This window comes from Mustela nigripes, chromosome X (genome assembly GCF_022355385.1).
Source record: "Mustela nigripes isolate SB6536 chromosome X, MUSNIG.SB6536, whole genome shotgun sequence".
NCBI classification, from domain to species: domain Eukaryota; kingdom Metazoa; phylum Chordata; class Mammalia; order Carnivora; family Mustelidae; genus Mustela; species Mustela nigripes.
In genome coordinates, this window is record NC_081575.1 from 78559587 (window position 1) to 78579162 (window position 19576).

The 19576-nt window shown below is 36.2% G+C and overlaps 1 protein-coding gene across 1 annotated transcript in view; it reads left to right on the forward strand.

The window, feature by feature from the left end:
• Positions 1 to 19576, forward strand: part of HUWE1 (HECT, UBA and WWE domain containing E3 ubiquitin protein ligase 1) — a 170831-nt gene that overhangs the window by 35382 nt on the left and 115873 nt on the right. Inside the window, exons 5-7 of the mRNA XM_059385249.1 lie at positions 1802 to 1900; positions 2562 to 2768; positions 3935 to 4087. Coding sequence (XP_059241232.1) covers positions 1802 to 1900; positions 2562 to 2768; positions 3935 to 4087 — 459 coding nt within the window. The remainder of the gene's footprint in view (positions 1 to 1801; positions 1901 to 2561; positions 2769 to 3934; positions 4088 to 19576) is intronic.

Here is a 19576-nt window from a genome sequence, read left to right on the forward strand (position 1 = left end):
AGCAAGGAGCCCGATGTGGGACTTGATCCCAGGACGCTGGGATCAAGTCCCACATCGGGCTCCTTGCTCGGCAGGGAGCCTGCTTCTCCCTCTGCCTCTGCCTGCCATTCTGTCTGCCTGTGCTTGCTCTCCCCGCCCCCTGAATAAATAAATAAAATCTTTAAAAAAAAAAAAAAGATGCCTCTGGCAAGCTATGATAGGAGAAGTACAGCTGAGATTCCTAGAATTTTGGCAAGGCTGTTTTCTGCCAACAACTATTCTAACATTCAGAAAAGCAACTTCTGGCTTGCAACTGAAACTTGATAAGACTGAATGCCTGATTATGAGATACCAAGTGATAATGGGATTCAAATGTTCATCATGAATTGGGTGTAATCTAACTCACAGAATCAAAAAATTGGATCTGCATAACTGCATTCTATTAGATATTGAAGTGGTATATTTGATACTAAGCCTGAGTAGGTCCAGAAGGCACAAGTGAACTACATGAGTAGGTGGTACAGACTCACATGTTATGTTTCTCTTGCTCCATCATCTCTCCCTCCATCTATATGACTTCAAAGAGAGGAGAAAAAAGTACAGGCCTGGTTATGGAAGTATTTTATGCCAAGTATTTTCTATGCATTTAATTACCACAGAAATTTGAGGTAGCTCTTAATGCTTCCTCAGAGGAAAGAAAAGGTTGGGGACTTAGCTTCAAGAAAACCTTTAAACTCCTGTTTTTCCCTGTTCTGTTTTGGATACTGAAAATACCTCTAGTTATATATCACAACAATATTGCTGGATAAATAGGTGGTGTTGGTTCATTTTGCAGAAGAGGATACTAAGATTCAAAGAGGTAGCTTACCAACTATCTAATTCCAAAGTTCATACTCTTTGTAGTGATATGCTGTTTCTCAATATTTAAGCTCCTGTTGTATGAAGTAAGTGCTTTAGTAGGTGGCAAACATTTGATTCTCACGTTACCAAGGTAATTATTAGGTCTCTTTTCCTGGTAAGAAAACTGGTTGAGAGATTGGAGTAGCTCATGATCAAAACAGCTTATTAAACATCAAGCTAATAAATGAACCCAGTTTTGTTTGGTTGCAAATCTAGGCCCATTTCCAGGATACCATATTGCTTTACAGAAAAAAAAAAAAAAAAGCAAGTGTAATCATTTCCAGTTGCCATCCATTAATAGAAGACATCTCTGTCCCAGTCCCTAGCCTTCTTCCTCCTCCACTTTCAGAAACTTTACTATAAGCTTTCAGTCCACACCTTGTTACTGGAAAAACAGGCCCTTTCATCAGTAGAAAGAGAGCAGGAATATATGGCAATGGGAATCCAGTAAGGATGAAGTACCAGTTTTACAAAGTTAGAAGGTCTTTGCCTCCTACAGTTAGAGGGTTTAATGTTGCAGAAAAATACAGCCAGTGTTAATTTTCACCTTTAACTGTGAAGTGTTCCCGATTCAACATTTCTTATCAGGCATTCTAGTTAACTTTCAACTGTGGTACAGATTCTTCATTTTGTTTTTATTGGTGTCTAGCTCATTTCCTTTATTTCTGTTGTCTGTACCCTTCCAAGTAGATTGTCTACGTGTACAAGTTTATCCAAGTTAAAAATGCACAGATGGATTGTTTTATTGTAATATTTCCCTTTAATCCCAAGTGATTGGCAAATTTCCCATTTTCTAATGTTGTATATTCTTTCAAAAGTTAAATTGCTAAGTGTGTTGGCCTAAAGATTCCTTTTCCTATTCTTTGTTTTTGTGTACCCCTCATCCTCCAAAACACTCTTTGTGAATACCTGTTTTCCTCAGCCTGCAGACTGCAGAGCCTTAATAGACAAACTCAAAGTTTGTAATGATGAGCAACTCCTCTTGGAACTGCAGCAGATCAAAACATGGAACATTGGGAAGGTATGTGAACCCATGCTCCCAAAAGACAGGGCTCCCTGGACTATTACATCTTTTTGTATTCTCTGTATGGGAAGAGAATCCACAATGAGGTAGCATCATTCATCAGTTACTTAATGATTATCTTCTGTATGTCTAGTACAGCTCTAGACCAGTAGCTTTTAGCTTGTGAACACCAAGGAAATTGTGAAAGAAAATTTTGCTAGCTGAGGATGAAGAATGTTTACACAGGTATTGATAAAGAATTTCAACCACAGAATTCCATCAGTTTAATTGACAATATAAGTTTGAGATAGTTAAAAGAGTCTTTAGAGAACTCTAAAAATGAACACTTCTGATAAAATGGGTTCTGGCAGGGAGAGTCATTGTGTTCGTAGACCTCAGAATGTAGCCAGAATTCTCTCTCTGAAGACCTAATTAAGGTGTCTACTGGTGTTAGTACATATGTACTTTGATGGATATAATAATGAACTCAGGTTTATATGCCTCAGAGTATGATATTTCTCATATGGGTTTCTGTACTGAGGTGGGGGGGGTTAAAGAGAAGCAGAGGTAGGAAGTGAACTTGTCTAGGTGTCTTGCTCAGCAGTCCATTGTAGCAAAGCACCCACACAGTACTTAGTACTTTATTCTTTGATGTTCCTCTTTCTCTTCCCTTCTCCAGTGTGAGTTATACCACTGGGTGGATCTTTTGGACCGCTTTGATGGAATCCTGGCAGATGCTGGACAAACAGTGGAGAATATGTCGTGGATGCTCGTATGTGATAGGCCGGAAAGAGAACAACTGAAAATGCTTCTCTTGGCTGTGTTGAACTTCACAGCCTTGCTCATTGAGTACAGCTTTTCCCGGCATCTGTACAGTTCCATAGAGGTAGGAGAGGTTCAAGCCTGTGTGGTCTCTTCTCAAGTAGAATTGTTCGTGTCCAGAGATAAATTGCTATTTCTTTCTGATAATTGCTTCTTTCCTTTTCATTATGGAGGTCTAGGGTTTTCAGTGTAAAAGACAATAATGATGTTTCTTGGATATAGATACCCTTCATAGGTTGTTGGGAAGGTTCTTTACCTTCACTCTACCTTTCCAGATTCAAGAAATTAGAATATAATACATGTATTGCTGTATTCTTGGGAATTTCCAAAAAAATTGATCTTTGTTCCAGGTTATTAGAGCAGGCCCAAGTCACTTAAACTATTAGAAATAGTTTTATTTCCTTGATACATTACTCATTGCCTAAGTGCCCTGTTAGTGTTAATTTCCCCAGGTCTTTGGTAAAGAAATAGGGTAATAATTGAAAGGAAATGGCTTGGGAAGAGTGGAATAACTGAACTAAAGTGTAGCACCCACAGTTTTAAGTGAGGAACAGATAAGCAGTCTCTTAAAGATAAAATAGATTAATTACAAAAGGAAATCCATAGCCTTCAGGATTATCAGCAACCAGAAATACCTAAGTTTTTTGCCCTCTAAATGACATAATGATTTTAACACTGACCAAATGCTTCAATATATTGATGAACCTTGATTTTATTTAAAAAAAATAAGTAGTCACTCTTAGGTTACTGTTACATACACTATACTGTAACAGTCATAAATGCCACTAGCTGTTGTTGATATCTTTAGCTTCTGTATGGAGGACCCTGTTTTATGTTTGTCTCAAAGGATACAGAGGAACAATATAATTATCTTTCTTTCACAGTACTTACAGTCTGCTTAGAGACTTAATGTTCTTGAGTTCCACTATATATTAAAATATCACTTTTGTCTCTTGTAATCCTCTGTGGGGATACCTGTGCAATTTTGAGCTGTTGCTCACTTTTAAAAAAAACTTTTGTTGGACTTTCTGGCTTACTGCTAGATTATAAGCTGCTTATGGACAAGGTTGCATGTTGTAGGTGCTCAAATATTTATAAATGGTTTTTTTGTACTGTTAAACTTCTTGATAGCTTTGTATATATAAACAAATCTATTACTACATAGGCATTTTAAGTTTTCAAGGCCTAGAGTGCCCAGTACCATGAACTTGCCCTTTTTGTTCCCTGTAGCATTTGACAACTTTATTGGCTTCCTCTGATATGCAAGTGGTGCTGGCAGTCCTTAATCTTCTGTATGTATTTAGCAAAAGATCAAACTATATCACACGCCTTGGATCTGACAAGAGAACCCCACTGCTAACCCGGCTGCAACACTTAGCAGAGGTGAGTCATGGGTAATGAGTTGGAAGGGCACAGAAATCAGACCATATAGTTCATTTTCACAGGTGTTTTTTATATTGTCAAAATGGATAGTAATCCCTAAGTTTATTGGCCTAATTGAATAGAATTATGGGGGCCCCCTTAACTAAGTAACCCCCAAAACCTAAGAAGTATTTTCATTTGTTACAAAGCAATTTTGAGGGATTTCATGAATTCCTACTCATAAAGCAGAATCACTCTTTGTTCCAAAATGACAACAACTTTTCTAGAAAGAAAGTTCATAATCAGATTCTACTTAGGAAGGAAATATGGTACAATCTGGATTTGAATCTTGTCCCTGCTTATTAGCTCTGAAACCAGTTTTCTCATAGAATTTAGTATATCTACCTTAAAAGTGTTTCAGAATAAAATAAAATGTAGGTTACTTAGTGCTATGCTCAGTAATTGGTTTGTGATGGTAGTAATTAGAATTGAAGGCAAAAGAAAAAACCCTCTCATATAAAAGTTCAACTCAACCAAACTATTGTCTAGTGTTAGAGACACAAATTGATCATATGTACTTACGGTTTGAGAGAGGTAGAAGGCTTTGCTAGAAAGCTTGCTTATAAGAAAATTGAGGGGCACCTGCGTGGCTCAGTCAGTTAAGTGACTGCCTTCAGTTCAGGTCATGATCCCAGGGTCCTGGGATCAAGCCCCATATCATGCTCTTTCTTCTCCCTTTCCTCTGCCTACCACTCCCTGATTGTGCTCTCTCTCTTTCTGTCAAATAAATAAAATCTTAAAAAATTGGTAAGGCTGACTTCTTAAAAGCCAATTAATGATTACCTCATAAATAATAAAACTTAATTTTCAGGCTATTTTTAGGTACATGATTCCTTAAAAATCTTTTTTTTTTTTTAAGATTTATTTATTTATTTTAGAGAAGGAGACAGAGTCGGGGTGGGGGGTAGAGGGGTAGAGACAGAGGAAGAGTGAGTCTTAAGCCAACTCCATGCTGAGTGGGAGCCCAACACAGGGCTCAGTCTCACAACCTGAGATCATGACCTGAGCTGAAACCAAGAGTTAGACTGTACCACCCAGGCACCCCTCCTTAAAAATCATTTTTGAATAATGATGTGTGACATGTATTATGAAAATTCTAGGACGTATAGAAAAATGAGAATATTAATCACTTTTAATTCATGCAGATGGAGCTCCCTTCAAAATTTGAGAAAATTTTCTTCTTGTATTTGCAAATATGTATATACAGATGTGCAGCCTGTTTTCTTAACACAATTTTCTCATGTTATTAACAAATGTAAGACAGTTCAGTATTGGCTCCCAACTTAACAGTAAGAGAAAGAAGCCATATTTCAATAGAAGCTTCAAAAGCATTTGATAAAATTCAGCATGTTAATTAAAACTAATACAGACTCTTAGAAAGCTAGGAAGACAAACTTTATATAAATCATCTACCAGAAGTCATAATGGAAAAACTGAAGCATTGTTGTTGAGTCGAGAGTCACATAAAAATACTATTACTTTTTGCCACTTAAATTTATAGTAGAAGTCCTAACAAATACAAGAGAAAAGAAGGAAATGAAGGATACATATTAAAATAGAAAACTGGTGGCCCTGGCTGGCTCAGTCAGTTACGTGTCTGCCTTTGGCTCAGTTCATGATTCTGTGGTATTGGGATCCCTACTGTGCAGGGAGCTGCCTTCTCCCTCTGCCTCTCCCCCTGCTTGTGCATATTCTTTGTCAAACAAAGTCGTAAAAAAAAAAAAAAAAAGAAAACTTGATACTATTTGAAGGTGATAGGATTGAGGCTTTTGGTTTTCTGCGGAGGTGGTATAAAATTATTAGAACTAATAAAATTAGCCAGTAAATAATCACTATACAGAAACAAATATTTCTTCCATACATTGGTAATAACCAGTAAGATGATTAGAAAAAAGACCCCATTCATGGTATCAACAAGTGTATTAAAATAAGCCATACTGGATAAAGCCATACATTTAAGGAGAAGGTAATGTAGAAGGTTATAGTGTGGTTACTAGTAGGGAAGGAACTCTTAAAGCATAAATCTTAACTGTAAAAATTTGAGTTTGATAATACAAAATTAAGATTTCCCTTTCAGTGAAAAACATAACTCCCTACTGGTACTTAAATTGGAATGTAAATCAGCGTACTGCTTCTTTGAACAAGAAAAACATTAGTTGAAATAAACAGTGTACTTACTGATATGGTTGACTAACATTTCTGGTGCAAACTCATTTTGTCATGGACCAATACCACATTCAAACAATTGGTGCAATATCAGCTGGCCTGTGTACAACATTAAGCAGCACTGCCAAAGATAAAATTTAACAGAGTAGTGAGTGATAGATCGAAAGTGTTTAGCCATGTTCTAAGACTATCAAGTGGGGGCGGGGTGCTGCAGTGGCTCATTCAGTTGAACATCTGACTCTTGGGTTTGGTTCAGGTCATGATCCAGGGTCATGGGATCAGGTCATGATTGCAGGCTCTGCACTTGGGCTCGGAATCTGCATGAATGCCTCTCTCCCTCTGTTCCTCCCCCTCCCCACCAAAAATAAGTTAACAATTTTTTTTAAAGTATTGTCAAGGGCCTGTGTTAGTGTAGTATATTTAAGGGACACCTCCAAATTAACAAGGATAAACAAAGGCTATGCATAGATAATTCAGTGTTGAAACTCATTAGTAATTACAGAAATACTTAGAAACTTATTAGTTTATAAAGCTATTAAACTTTTTTAAATTATAAAATTAATTATAAACAGCTTATAAAACTGTCATGAATAGAAATTAGAAAACTGTGTATTGGTTAAGTGTTAGCAGGCACGTGAGGCTATGGGAACCCTTGACTCTTACTCCTGGGTATATATCCCAAAGGTGGTATCACATTATTCCTTAAGGTAACATCTGGGAAAATATTGCATCATTGTGGCAATTAGTAGATTGGGTACCGGAAAATGTGGTACATGCATATTATGGAATATGTAGCAGTTAGAAGCAGTGAACCAAATAATACCTGTAGCAACATCAGTAGCTTTTAAATATAATGCTGGGGGGTGATTAAAAATGTTTATTGGTCAGTACCATTTCTGAAACTTAAAAATGTACACACACAGCAATGTAAAGTTTTGAAAAAATTACAGATATCAGAAGTGAAAAGTGTTGTCTTTGGCAAGGAGAAAGGAATGTGAATGGGCAATAATCAGATGGTTTACATAAGTAAGTAAAAGAAAATAACCTTAATCAGCAGTATTTAAGATCTGTTAGAACAAAACTAAACCTTTATCTACAAATTTAAAAGATCTAAATTTGTGAGCAGAGACAACCATTTTTTTGCATGGGAAGATGCAGTATAGAAGAAGCTCTTTGATCAGATTAGGGTCAATAGTTGTTAGGTTAGTTATTGTTAAAATGTTAAAGCAGATCTTTTTTAAAAATGTCATTAATACATACCACTTTTTTAAAAATTTCTATTTATTTGACAGACATCACAAGTAGGCAGAGAGGCAGGTGCAGGGCAGGGGAGGCAGGCTTCTGAGCGGAGAGCCCAATGCGGGGCTTGATCCCAGGACCATAGGATCATGACCTGAGCCAAAGGCAGAGGCTTAACCCACTGAGCCACTCAGGTGCCCCTACATACCACTTTTTTAAAAAGATTTTATTTTTAGACAGGAGAGTGAGCGGGGAAGGGGGTTGTGAAGGGGGCAGAAGGAGAGAGAATGTCAAGTGGACTCTAGACTGAGCATAGAGCCCAGTGCAGGGGAGTTTAATCCCATGATGCCAAGATCATGATCTGAGCCAAAATCAAGAGCCTGAGGCTTAACTGACTAGCCACTTAGGTGCCCCAGTGCATACAATTTTTTAAAAACTGAAACAAAAATGGCAATTCCTTTTCCTCCTTCTAATGTAAGGCCATAGATACTACTTTGAGTGAGAAATAGTCTGTTCTCTTACTTACATAAACTACAACGATCATCTCTGATTTTAAAGTAGAGCAACAGTGTAAAGACTTCTTTGTAAAGGAACCTGAATGCAGAATTAGAAATTTTTATAATTTACCCCTGAATCTCTTTTTCCTAATTTGACACTTTTAAAAATCTTACCTTTTAGCTTTTGCCAAATATTTGGATTAGTTTTAATATAAATAGTTTCCTTTACAGTTTAAATCATTGTTCTGTGTAGTGTTTTAACTTCCTTGTATACAACTGACATAAATGAGTTTAGAGATAAACGCCTGATTTGGTACACATACAGATAACTGGTGGAAGCAAAAGAGTGATTGCAAGCAAAACATATATTCAGTATGTTTTAAGTTTTTTAATTGGTATAGGAACAGACAAATATGTCTGCAGAATAAAATAGTAAGCCCCATGTTGTTTATAAAGAAAAGTGGGACAATTCAAGAGAAAAATGTGTTTAGATCATTTCTTTACACTATTCACATAAATCCTACAAACCTATTTAGAAGTAAATATAGGCAATCTTTAACATCTTTCATGAGGAAGGATTTCCTAAGTCAGGAAACCTATAAGCCATTTTAAAAATTGACAGATTTTATGTGAAAATAGTAAGACTTCTGTATGATAAAATAGTTATAAGTAAAGGGCAGATGACTTCTTTCTTAACCTGGGAAAAAGTATTTGACTGTGTACAACAAAGGAGTAACACATTATGTAAAGCTTTTACAAATCATTAAAAATGTAAATAACCCAGTAGAAAAACATGCAAAAGTATATGGACAGATAATTCATAAATGAATATGAAATCATTTTTAAACTGTCAAGAAAACATGAAAAGAGTACACCAGTAATAATGGGGGAAATGTACATTATGTGAGATCATTTTTTACCATTAGATTGCCAGCATTATCTACAATTGGCTAGGTTGTGGGGAAACAGGTACTTAGGTACTTATAAACTGTTGGTGTAAAAATGCCCTTTTGTAAGGTTATTTAGCCACACCTTTAATTTTAAAATATATATATTTTATTTCATTCAGTAGTTCTATTTTAAGGAAATTTTGTTAGGAACATATTCAGATATGCTCAAAAATTATGCTTAAGTATTCTCACTGCACCATTGTTTGGAAAAAAATTTTTAAAACATCATATTTAACAAGGCATGAGCCTATATGTGACCCTAATAGAGCTCCTCAATGAAAGGATCTCTTAGCAAGAAAAGTTAGTTGAAGATCCCCATTTATGGTTTTTTAAAAGTCCAAAAGTAAAACTATATTAATAAAGTGAAGAAAGAGTTACATATCTTAATTGTAAGCTTAGATAGGGAATTGAATTGGGGGAAAAGATGATGGGTCAGTTTCACTTTTTATATTCTTTGCTTTAAATGTTTTATAGCTATAATATACTATATATTTTATAATTAAATGTGAGAATTTGTAATAACTTTGTAGATCTATCTTTAATGACTGTAACATTCCATTGTTTGTGCTATAGTTGTTACCTAATTTAATGCCTACTATATGTAATCCTCTTAATACTCTGGGAGTATGAATTCTTACACTCATTTTACAGGTGAAGAGTATGAAATTAAGCAAGCTGAAAGGATTTGCTTATAATTCCCATAATCAGACAGTGATTTGGGGTTTGAAACCTGATCTGTCTGCTTATACGAGTTATACCCTTTCTGGGGATGTACCATATTGAATGATTTTCAGATTTCAGAACAAGCTTTACGTTTATAGATGGAAGAAGAGTACTCTAGTTAATTTAGTATTTTGTGTAGAGCCATAACAGCACCTATCAGAATTAATATCTTGTCAGATCATAGCACCCCACTTAGAGGCTGATTATCTGTAAAACTAATACTACTATATTTAACTGTTCTGACCATTTAGAAAGTAAAAGTTAAGATGCATACTATACTTTTACATGGCACACATATGCAAAGTGTGGAATTTTTTTGCTGTAGTTTTTGGGTAGTTTGGGGTTATCTTGTTCTTTTCTTCCCTTGGATCATTCTATCACCAGGAAGGATTGCTTAAATGATTGCTGTTACAGTAGTCTCCCCCACCCTATCCACAGGGGATACATTCCAGGACCCCCAGTGGATGCCTGAAACTAGAAATAGTACTGAACCCTGTATATACTATGGTTTTTTTTTTTTAAGATTTTATTTATTTATTTGACAGAGAGAGATCACAAAGTAGGCAGAGAGAGAGGAGGAAGCAGGCTCCCCACTGAGCAGAGAGCCCGATGCGGGGCTCGATCCCAGGACCCTGGGATCACGACCTGAGACAGAGGCAGAGGATTTAACCCACCGAGCCACCCAGGCGCTCCTACTATGTTTTTTCCTGTACATACTTATGATAAAGTTTAGTCTGTAAATTAGTCACAGTAAGAGATGAATAATAATAACTAATTGAACAGTTATAAAAATATACTGTAACAAGAATTACATGAATATGGTTTCTCTGAAAATACTGTTACTGCATTCACTCTTCATCTTATGATATGATAAAACGCCTATATGATAAGTGAGGTGAATGACTAGACATTGTGACGTAGTTGACCATCTGATGGTATATCAGGAGGATCATCATCTTTCAGACTGCTTTTGACTGTGGGTAGCTGAAACCATAGAAAGTGAAACTTCAGATAAGGCGGGACTGCTGTATGTTCTGTTGTGTTTTGGGCTCCTTGTACCGTATGATAGATGTGTGCCCCCTTTTTCCTCTGAATTGTGCTAAACGTAAAGACTATAGATGGAAGGTTAACTTTTGAGTCCCAGACAATTTAGAATCTTGATGGGTGTAGCTTTTGTTACTATATTATGTGCTTGATGGCTTTGTTATTACAAATAAGAGCATCTTAATGTTTTCGAGGGTTAAGATATAATATGCTAGGTATTCAGTAATAGTAGCTACCATTACTCAAACTACTGTTAAAATTTTTAAACTTAATTTTTCTCAATTTACACTATGTAATTTGTAATGTAAGTTGTTGACACGGGTTGCTTTCTCCTATGTCTTCTTTTGAAATGTGACAGTTCTTCTAATAGTGGTCTTTGATAGACATTTTGGTTTGTGCCTTTTCATTTTTTAGATTGCTTCCTGAATCTGAATTCTTTCTTTTATCAATGCCCTGTGCAACAACTACATGTATTCACTTGCATGTGGTTAAGAACTTGGGTTTAGAAGGACCTAGTTCTGTCAACAGATCAGATTAATCTCTATATATCTGTAAATTGGGGATTATGGTATCTGCCTCATAGTTTTGAGGTATAAACTAAATGAGGTCTTAAATAAAATTCCTAGGTTTAATGCTGAGCATGTTGAAAGTACATAATAAATGGACACTATCATTGAAGATGGTTGTCAGCACATAAACTAAATAAGTCCCTTTTATATTTACTTTCTTTTAAAACTATATATACATTATTTTGCATAAGTACATATTGCCATGCAGTTTATTTGGTGTAGTGTGTTTTTCTCTTGGGTCATCTTCCTACAACCTAAAATGTATCCTGTACATATAAAAATACGTATGTATTTTTATCTTCTCATTATATTGACAGTGTTTAGCATATTTTTATCTTTGAATTATAAAGGCAGGATGATTTTGCATCTCAGTTGTCTTATTTAATGGTTTGTTAAAAATTCACTAAATCACTTATATGTCTCTTTTAATGGCTACCTAATATTCCATAGTTTGTTCCATAATTTATTCAACTGTTTCCCTATTAATGCATATTCTATTCTTTCCTGTTATGAACAATGATTGCTACATTAAGCAGTTTTATATATGTCCTTACTTACTGATAATTTTGATTCTTTGTAAGAGTCCCAGTAATCTCCATGTTACATTAATTGGCCCTTACTCAATGAGTAGTGAATTTGACCATCTTTTCATGTTTGGCTATTAGAATTTGCTCTTGTGGGATTATCTGTTCATATGCCCATTTTTCTCTTGGTTTAGTGTTTTTCTACCAAAGTTCTGTTGGAGTTATTAGCTCTTTGTCTCTTTTAAAAGTATTTTCCCCAAAATCCTTGTGTTCTCTTTGTTTATTGTGTTTATGTACATACTGTTTTCAAAAATGATTCAAAAGAAGGTAGATGGCTTCGAGACGAAATGTTGAACATCATGTTTGGATCTTTATGAAAAAATGACTTTGTATATGGTATCTTTTCTCATGATAGTTTTTTTGGTGACTCCCTTAACCCAGTGATGTGGGCCAGTTGTGAATATGAATAGTGGTTCGTTAACTGCAAATATAGAGGAAGTTCTCCAAGAAGACTTAATGAATTGTTGAAAGCTAGTTGATTTTTGTTGTTACTGTTGTGGTTGTTTTAAATTTATTTAAATTCAATTTAGTTAACATATAGTGTATTATTAATTTCAGGGGTAGAATTTAGTGATTTATCAATTGCATATAATACCCAGTGCCTAATACTTCAGGTGCCTAATGCCGATCACCCAATTACCCCATCCTTCCACTGACCTCCCCCGCAGCAGCCCTCAGTTTGTTTCCTGTAGTTGAGTCTGTTATGGTTTGCCTTCCTCTCTTTTTATCTTATTTTATTTTTCCTTCCCTTCCACGTGTGAGTGAAATCATAAGGTGATTATCTTTCTGTGACTGACTTACTTCGCTTAGCACAATACCCTCTAGTTCATCCGCATCTTGCAAATGGCAAGATTTCGTTCTTTTTGATGGCTAAGTAATATTCCATTATATATTTTTTATATATATACACACACACTACATTTTCTTTATCCATTCATCTGTTGATGGACATTTGGGCTCTTTCCATAGTTTGGCTATTGTAGACATTGCTGCTATAAACATTGGGGCTCAGGTACCCCTTCAGATTATAACGTTTGTGTCCTTTGGGGAAGTACCTACTAGTGCAATAGCTGGGTCATAGGGTAGCTCTATTTTCAACTTACTGAGGAACCTCCGTACTGGTTTCCAGAGTAGCTGCACCAGTTTGCATTACCACCAACAGTGTAAGAGGGTTCCCCTTTCTCCACATCCTTGCCAACATCTGTTTCCTTAGTTGTTCATTTGAGCCATTCTGACAGGTGTAAGGTGGTATCTCACTGTGGTTTTGATTTGTATTTCCCTAATGCCAGGTGATATAGAGCACTTTATCATATGTCTGTTAGCTATATGTATGTCTTCTTTGGAGAAATGTCTGTCCATGTCTTCTGTCCATTTCTTGATTAGATTTTTTTGTTCTTTGGGTGTTGAGTTTGATAAGTTTTTTTAAAAGAGTTTATTTGGGGTTTCTGGGTGGTTCAGTCAGTTTAGTGGCTGGCTTTGGCTCAGGTCATGATCCCAGGGTTCTAGGATCAAGCCCCCGCATCCAGTTCCCTGCTCAGTGGGGGAGCCTGCTTCTCCCTTTCCCTCTGCATGCCGCTCCCACTGCTTGTGCTAGCTCTCTCTCTGTGTCAAATAAAATCTTTTAAAATGCTGTTTTTATTTTTAAAGATTTTATTTATTTGAGAGAACACAAAGAGGGGAAGGGCAGAGGGAGGGAGAGAAGCATACTCCCAGCTAAGCAGGGAGTCAGATAACAGGGCTCTATCTCGAGACCACTCATCTGTTTTGAGCCAGTTGGTTTTGTGAAGGTCTAGTACACTGGTTCTCAAACTTGAGCTTGTATCAAGTAATTTTATTATTGGTCTCCCCCTCCTGTTTATGATTCAGTAGGCCCAGAACAAGACCCGATAATGTGCATTGTTGTTGTTTTTTTTTAAATTTTTATTCATTTGTTAGAGCTAGTGAACACAAGTGGGGAGGGCAGGGAGAAGGAGAAGCAGACTTCAGGCTGAGCAGGGAGCCCGACGTGGGGCTCCATCCCAGGACCCCAGGATCATGATCTGAGCTGAAGACAGACATTTAACCAACTGAACCACCAAGGCACCCCGATAATGTCCATTGTTTACAAATTTCTAGGTGAGATTAAGACTACTGGTCCAGGGACCACACTTTGAAAACCCTGGTCTAGTCTATCCTATTGTGTAAAGTTATAAAATCTTACTGAATTCTTACAGCCGCATCTCAAAGAACATCAAGCCTTTTTCCTGATGTCTGAATACTTACTCTTTAGCAAATCCCATCTAGTGAGGCGGTGTCAAATATGCCTCTATGGCATGGTTGGTAAAATAGTTATTTATTGGGTGTCTGCTTAATTGCTAGGATCATGGTAACACTATGGGTAGGTGAGCATAATGAAATTCAGAAGTTACATTATTTTGGGGAATAACCTGTGGGCTCTTAGCCTCTGATGAACTGTGAAATGTATTATTTGTTGTTACTGTGGTAGGGGTTATGTAGCATAGTTTGGAATAAAAATACAGGTGTGTCAGCCTGAGACTGACTCTTAAATCCACACCCAAACCTTCCAGTTGATACCATTTAAGAGGTATGTAACCAACCCTCTGCTGGATGTAATACAAAACATGTTCTTTTCTTTATAAAGCTCACATAGTTGAGAAAGCAGATATATGTGCATAATAAAAAGGACAAAGAACTAGTTACTCTGAGTAGTCTAATAAATACCCTAGAATCTCAAACATTCCATAGATTTACCTTGCTGGCTGCAAAAGAAACTTTTCCCCATAATAAAAATACGTGGTCAGTATTTTTAAATATTTAGAAATGTACAAATGACCATGTGCTATTCTTAGCATTTTGGTAGATTTTCTTAGTCTTTGTTTTATGCGTATTTCTTTACATAGCTGAACACATGGTATATATAATTTTATATAAGTTTAATGTATTAGCATTGTTGTTTTCCCCTATTAACTTTACATAATTTTCTAAGAAATATTTCTTCATGTGTAATATCATAAATGTCACTGGGTCACACAGTTTCATGAATCAGGTTTGGTTTGGCACATGGTTTTTTAAGGATTCCAGCTTAGCACAACTTTCTAGTCATTGGTGCTCTATTTTTATCAGATTACAAAAGACAGAAGGAAAGATTTTGCCGTGACACGTATAAGTATGCTAAAGCAATTAGTTGTGACAACAGAAGAAACAAGAGGAACAATGTGAAAGTATATACCCTTTCAAACTTACCCTGCCTTGCAAATTCAGATCTTTGGTTTGATCCTGGGTCTCATTCTCTCTGTCTTTTCTGTGTGGCACCAAATCCTCATTGTTATCAGCAAATTAAATGTTTTTTCACTAGAAGTCCTGGGAATAGCCAAAAAAGTAGAAAATGTAATGACAAAGTATTTTTCTTATTGGGTATTAAACTTTTTAAGTAAAGCTGTAGGAATTAAGGTGGCATGGTAGTAACAGTGGAATTCAGTTGAATATTTATACAAACAGATCCAACACATAGGACTTGAATTTATAGTAACGACAACATTTCCCATTAACAGAAAAAGTAGCTATTCAATAAATAATATAACAACTGGCTAACTATTTGTGGGGCAATTAAGGTAGATACTGCCTCAAAGTAAAATTAAGATGTATTAAAAAGTTGAGTGTTAAAACCATGAAGCTAAAAGCATTCAAAGAAAGTATAACTATGTGTTCTCAGTTGTTTTGGGTAGGCAGTCATTTGGGGAATGAAACCAATACCATCAGAGAAGAAATAGATATAAAAATAATGGTTTTATACCTTCTGTAAGTGAATATTTTAAGTACACTCAACACCAGCATATGATTATCTCCATTAACAGAACATTTCTCATTGTTTGGGTAATTTTTCAGTATTTTTCTGTTGTAAATAATGGCCACAATGACTGTCTTTAATGCATCAATATTTGATAACAGATGCCTTTATCAAATTCTTAATGAATGTTGGACCTTGTAATTTATACATTCTTACCTCATGTAATAATCAGAAAGATGCTATAAGCATCATTTTCTCAATTTTATACCTAAACTCAATTTTGAGATAAAGATTAAAAAAATTGAGTATCTTATTCTTACTGTTGAAGATGATCATAATAGCCAGCTGCCTTAAATCTTTACCTTTTCACTGGTTCCTCCTATCTATATGTATATTTGAAAAAGAGCAAGAGAAAGCAAGAACATATATTTTTTTTGGTCAGTCTAAAAGCATGTCTATTTCTGGTGATTTTTTTTCAAAGAACCAAAATTGGTTCACTTGATTTCTGTTTCATTTATCTCTGCTATAATTTTTGCCATTTCCTTCTTTTTGTTTGCTTTCGGTCTGGTTTGCTCTTTTTTCTGTAGTTCCTTAAGGTAGAAAGTTAGGTTACTGATTTTAGATCTTTCTTTTTTTAAAGGTAGGCAATTACAGCTGTGAATTTTCCTATAAGCACTGCTTTCAGCAAATCCTATTAAGTTTTAGTATGTCATATTATTCTCATTCATCTTGGGGAATTTTCTAATTTCCCTTATGATTTCTTCTTTTACTCATTGGTTCTTAAGAGTACGTTGTTTAATTTTTACGTATTTGTGAATTTTTCAGATTTCCTTCTGTTTGGGATTTCTAACTTGGAGACGATACCTTTGTATGGTTTTATTCTTTTTTTCTTAAAGATTTTATTTACTTATTTGAGAGAGAGACAGAGCATGAGAGGGGAGGTCAGAGGGAGCAGACTACCCATGGAGCAGGGAGCCTGATGCGGGACTCGATCCCAGGACTCCGGGACCATGACCTGAGCTGAAGGCAGTTGCTTAACCAACTGAGCCACCCAGGCGCCCCGATTTTATTCTTTCTTAATTTCTTAAAGTTTGGTTTGTTGCCTAATGTGGTCTATCTGGGAGAATGTTTTATATGTACTTTAGAAGAATGTAGGGGCGCCTGGGTGGTTCAGTGGGTTAAAGCCTCTGTCTTCTGCTCAGGTCATGAAACCAGGGTTCTGGGATCGAGCCCCGCATCGGGCTCCCTGCTTGACAGGGAGCTTGCTTCCTCCTCTCTCTGCCTACTTGTGATTTCTGTCAAATAAATAAATAAAATCTTAAAAAATAAGAAGAATGTATATCCCATTGGATGGATTGTTACATACATTTATCTGTTAGGTCTAGTTAATTTAATGTTCAAGTCTTCTATCCTTGTTTTTTTGTCTAGTTATAAACATTTTCCCTTTGGATTAGACTAACACTTGAGTAATGAAGAGTTAGTTTGAATTAATACTTAGTTTTAATAGTACACAAAAAATTTGGTCCTGTATAGCTCTGTTCCCCCGTTTTGTGTTGCCACAAATTACATCTTCATACATTGTGTGCTCATCAGCATAGATTTTTAATTACTGTTTTATATAGTTGTCTTTTAAAACACAGAAAACGAGGGGTTATAAACTTAAAAATATGTTAATACTGACTTTTATAATTTACCTATGTAGTTACATTACTGGTGTTTTTATTTCTTCACATGGATTCAGGTTACTGTCTTGTGCCCTTTGATTTCAACCTGAAGGACTCCAATTAGCATTTCTAGAATCATGTGTACCAGCAACAAGGTCCCTCCGCTTTTATCTGGAATTCTTAATTTCTCCTACATTTTTTAAGGATAATTGTGTCAGATCCAGAATTTTTTTTTAATTTTTTATTTTTTTATAAACATGTATTTTTATCCCCAGGGGTACAGGTCTGTGAATCGCCAGGTTTACACACTTCACAGCACTCACCAAAGCACATACCCTCCCCAATGTCCATAACCCCACCCCCCCTTCTCCCAACCCCCCTCCCCCCAGCAACCCTCAGTTTGTTTTGTAAGATTAAGAGTCTCCCTCCCAATCCCATCTTGTTAGATCCAGAATTTTTGATTGGCAGTTCTCTTCTTCTAGCACTTGGAATATCTCTTCCTCCATGTACTCTGACCTCCATGGTTTCTGATGAAAAAAATCAGCTATTGATCTTACTGAGGATCACTTGTACATGACAGTTTCTTTTGCTCTTGCTGCTTCAAGCTCCCCCTGAATTGGATTTGTAGATCACGTCTTTGGTGAAATTTGAGATGATTTTAGCAATTATTTCCATAAATAATTTCTCTCTTCCCCTTTCGACCCTCTTTCTGGGACTCTCATTATGCATACATTGGTATACTTGATGGAGTCCCACATATCTCTTTGACTTACTTTTGATATTCCTTCTTTCTGCTCTTCCAAGTGGGTAATATCCATTAACCTAGCTTCAAATTTATTGATATTTTTTCACCTTCCAATATTTATTTGCAAATATACTTGTCTCAGAATTTTTACAAAAGCAATACATGTTTAGTATTGAAAGTAAGAAAGTACATAAAATTGTGAAGAAGAAATAACAGTCCTCAGTCACCATCATGTACAAAAAATAAACAATAGCATTGTGTTCCATATCCTGCTTTTCCCTCCACATAACCCATGGTGAGTATTTTCCCACAGCATTAAATATTTCTTTGAAAATGTAATTTTTAAAATAGAACTACCATATGATCCAGTAATCACATAACAGGGTATTTGCCCAAAGAATACAAAACACTAATTTGAGAGGTTATATGCACTCTTACGTTAATTGCAGCATTATTTACAGTAGCCAAACTGTGGAAGCAGCACATGTCCCATGAATGAATGGATAAACAGTGGAAGAATATTCAGCCATAAAAAGAATGAAATCTTGCCATTTGTAACAACTTGGATGGAGCTAGAGAGTATAATGCTAAGCAAAATAAGTCAGAGAAAAACAGATACCATTTGATTTCACTCACGTGGAATTTAAGAAACAAATGAACAAAGGGAAAAAGACAAATCAAAAACCAAACAGATCATAGCCTGAGGGGAGGTGGGTGAAATAGGTGTAGGGGATTAAGAGTACACATCTTGGGGGTGCCTGTGTGGCTCAGTCGGTTAAAGCCTCTGCCTTCAGCTCAGGTCATGATCTCAGGGTCCTGGGATCAAGCCTGCATCCAGCTCTCTGCTCAGCAGGGAGTCTGCTTCTCCCCCCCCCACACACACACAGCCTTGTGATCTCTGTCAAATAAATAAATAAGATCTTTTTGTTTTTTTAAAGAGTATACTTCTTGATGAGAACATAATAATACATGAAGTTGTTGAATCACTGTATTATATACCTGAAAGTAAATTAATACTGTATGTTAACTGTACTGGAATTAAAATAAAAATTAATAAATGTATTGACTTAAAGATTTAAAAAATAATGTTTGTTTTAGTACTTTGTAGGAAAATAGAAAATGTAAAGAAAATAGAAAATGTAATGAAAGTTTTAAAGATTAGGCGGAGGTCTTGGCTTCAAAACCACCTCCTGGTCCTCCTGAGTTTCCAGAACTGCCCTTCTGTGTCTCTTGGCGAGTACCTCCTCCTGCACTCAGCCTCTGAGTGTTAGAGTGGCTCAGGTATCCACCCTTGGCTTTCTTGTATAGTTGCTGACTCAAAAATCTTTACTGGGATGGGCACCTGGGTGGCTCAGTGGGTTAAAGCCTCTGCCTTCGGCTCAGGTCACGATCCCAGGGTCCTGGGATCGAAGCCCGCATAAGGCTCTCTGCTCAGCTGGGAGCCTGCTTCCTCCTCTCTCTCTGCCTGCTTCTCTGCCTACT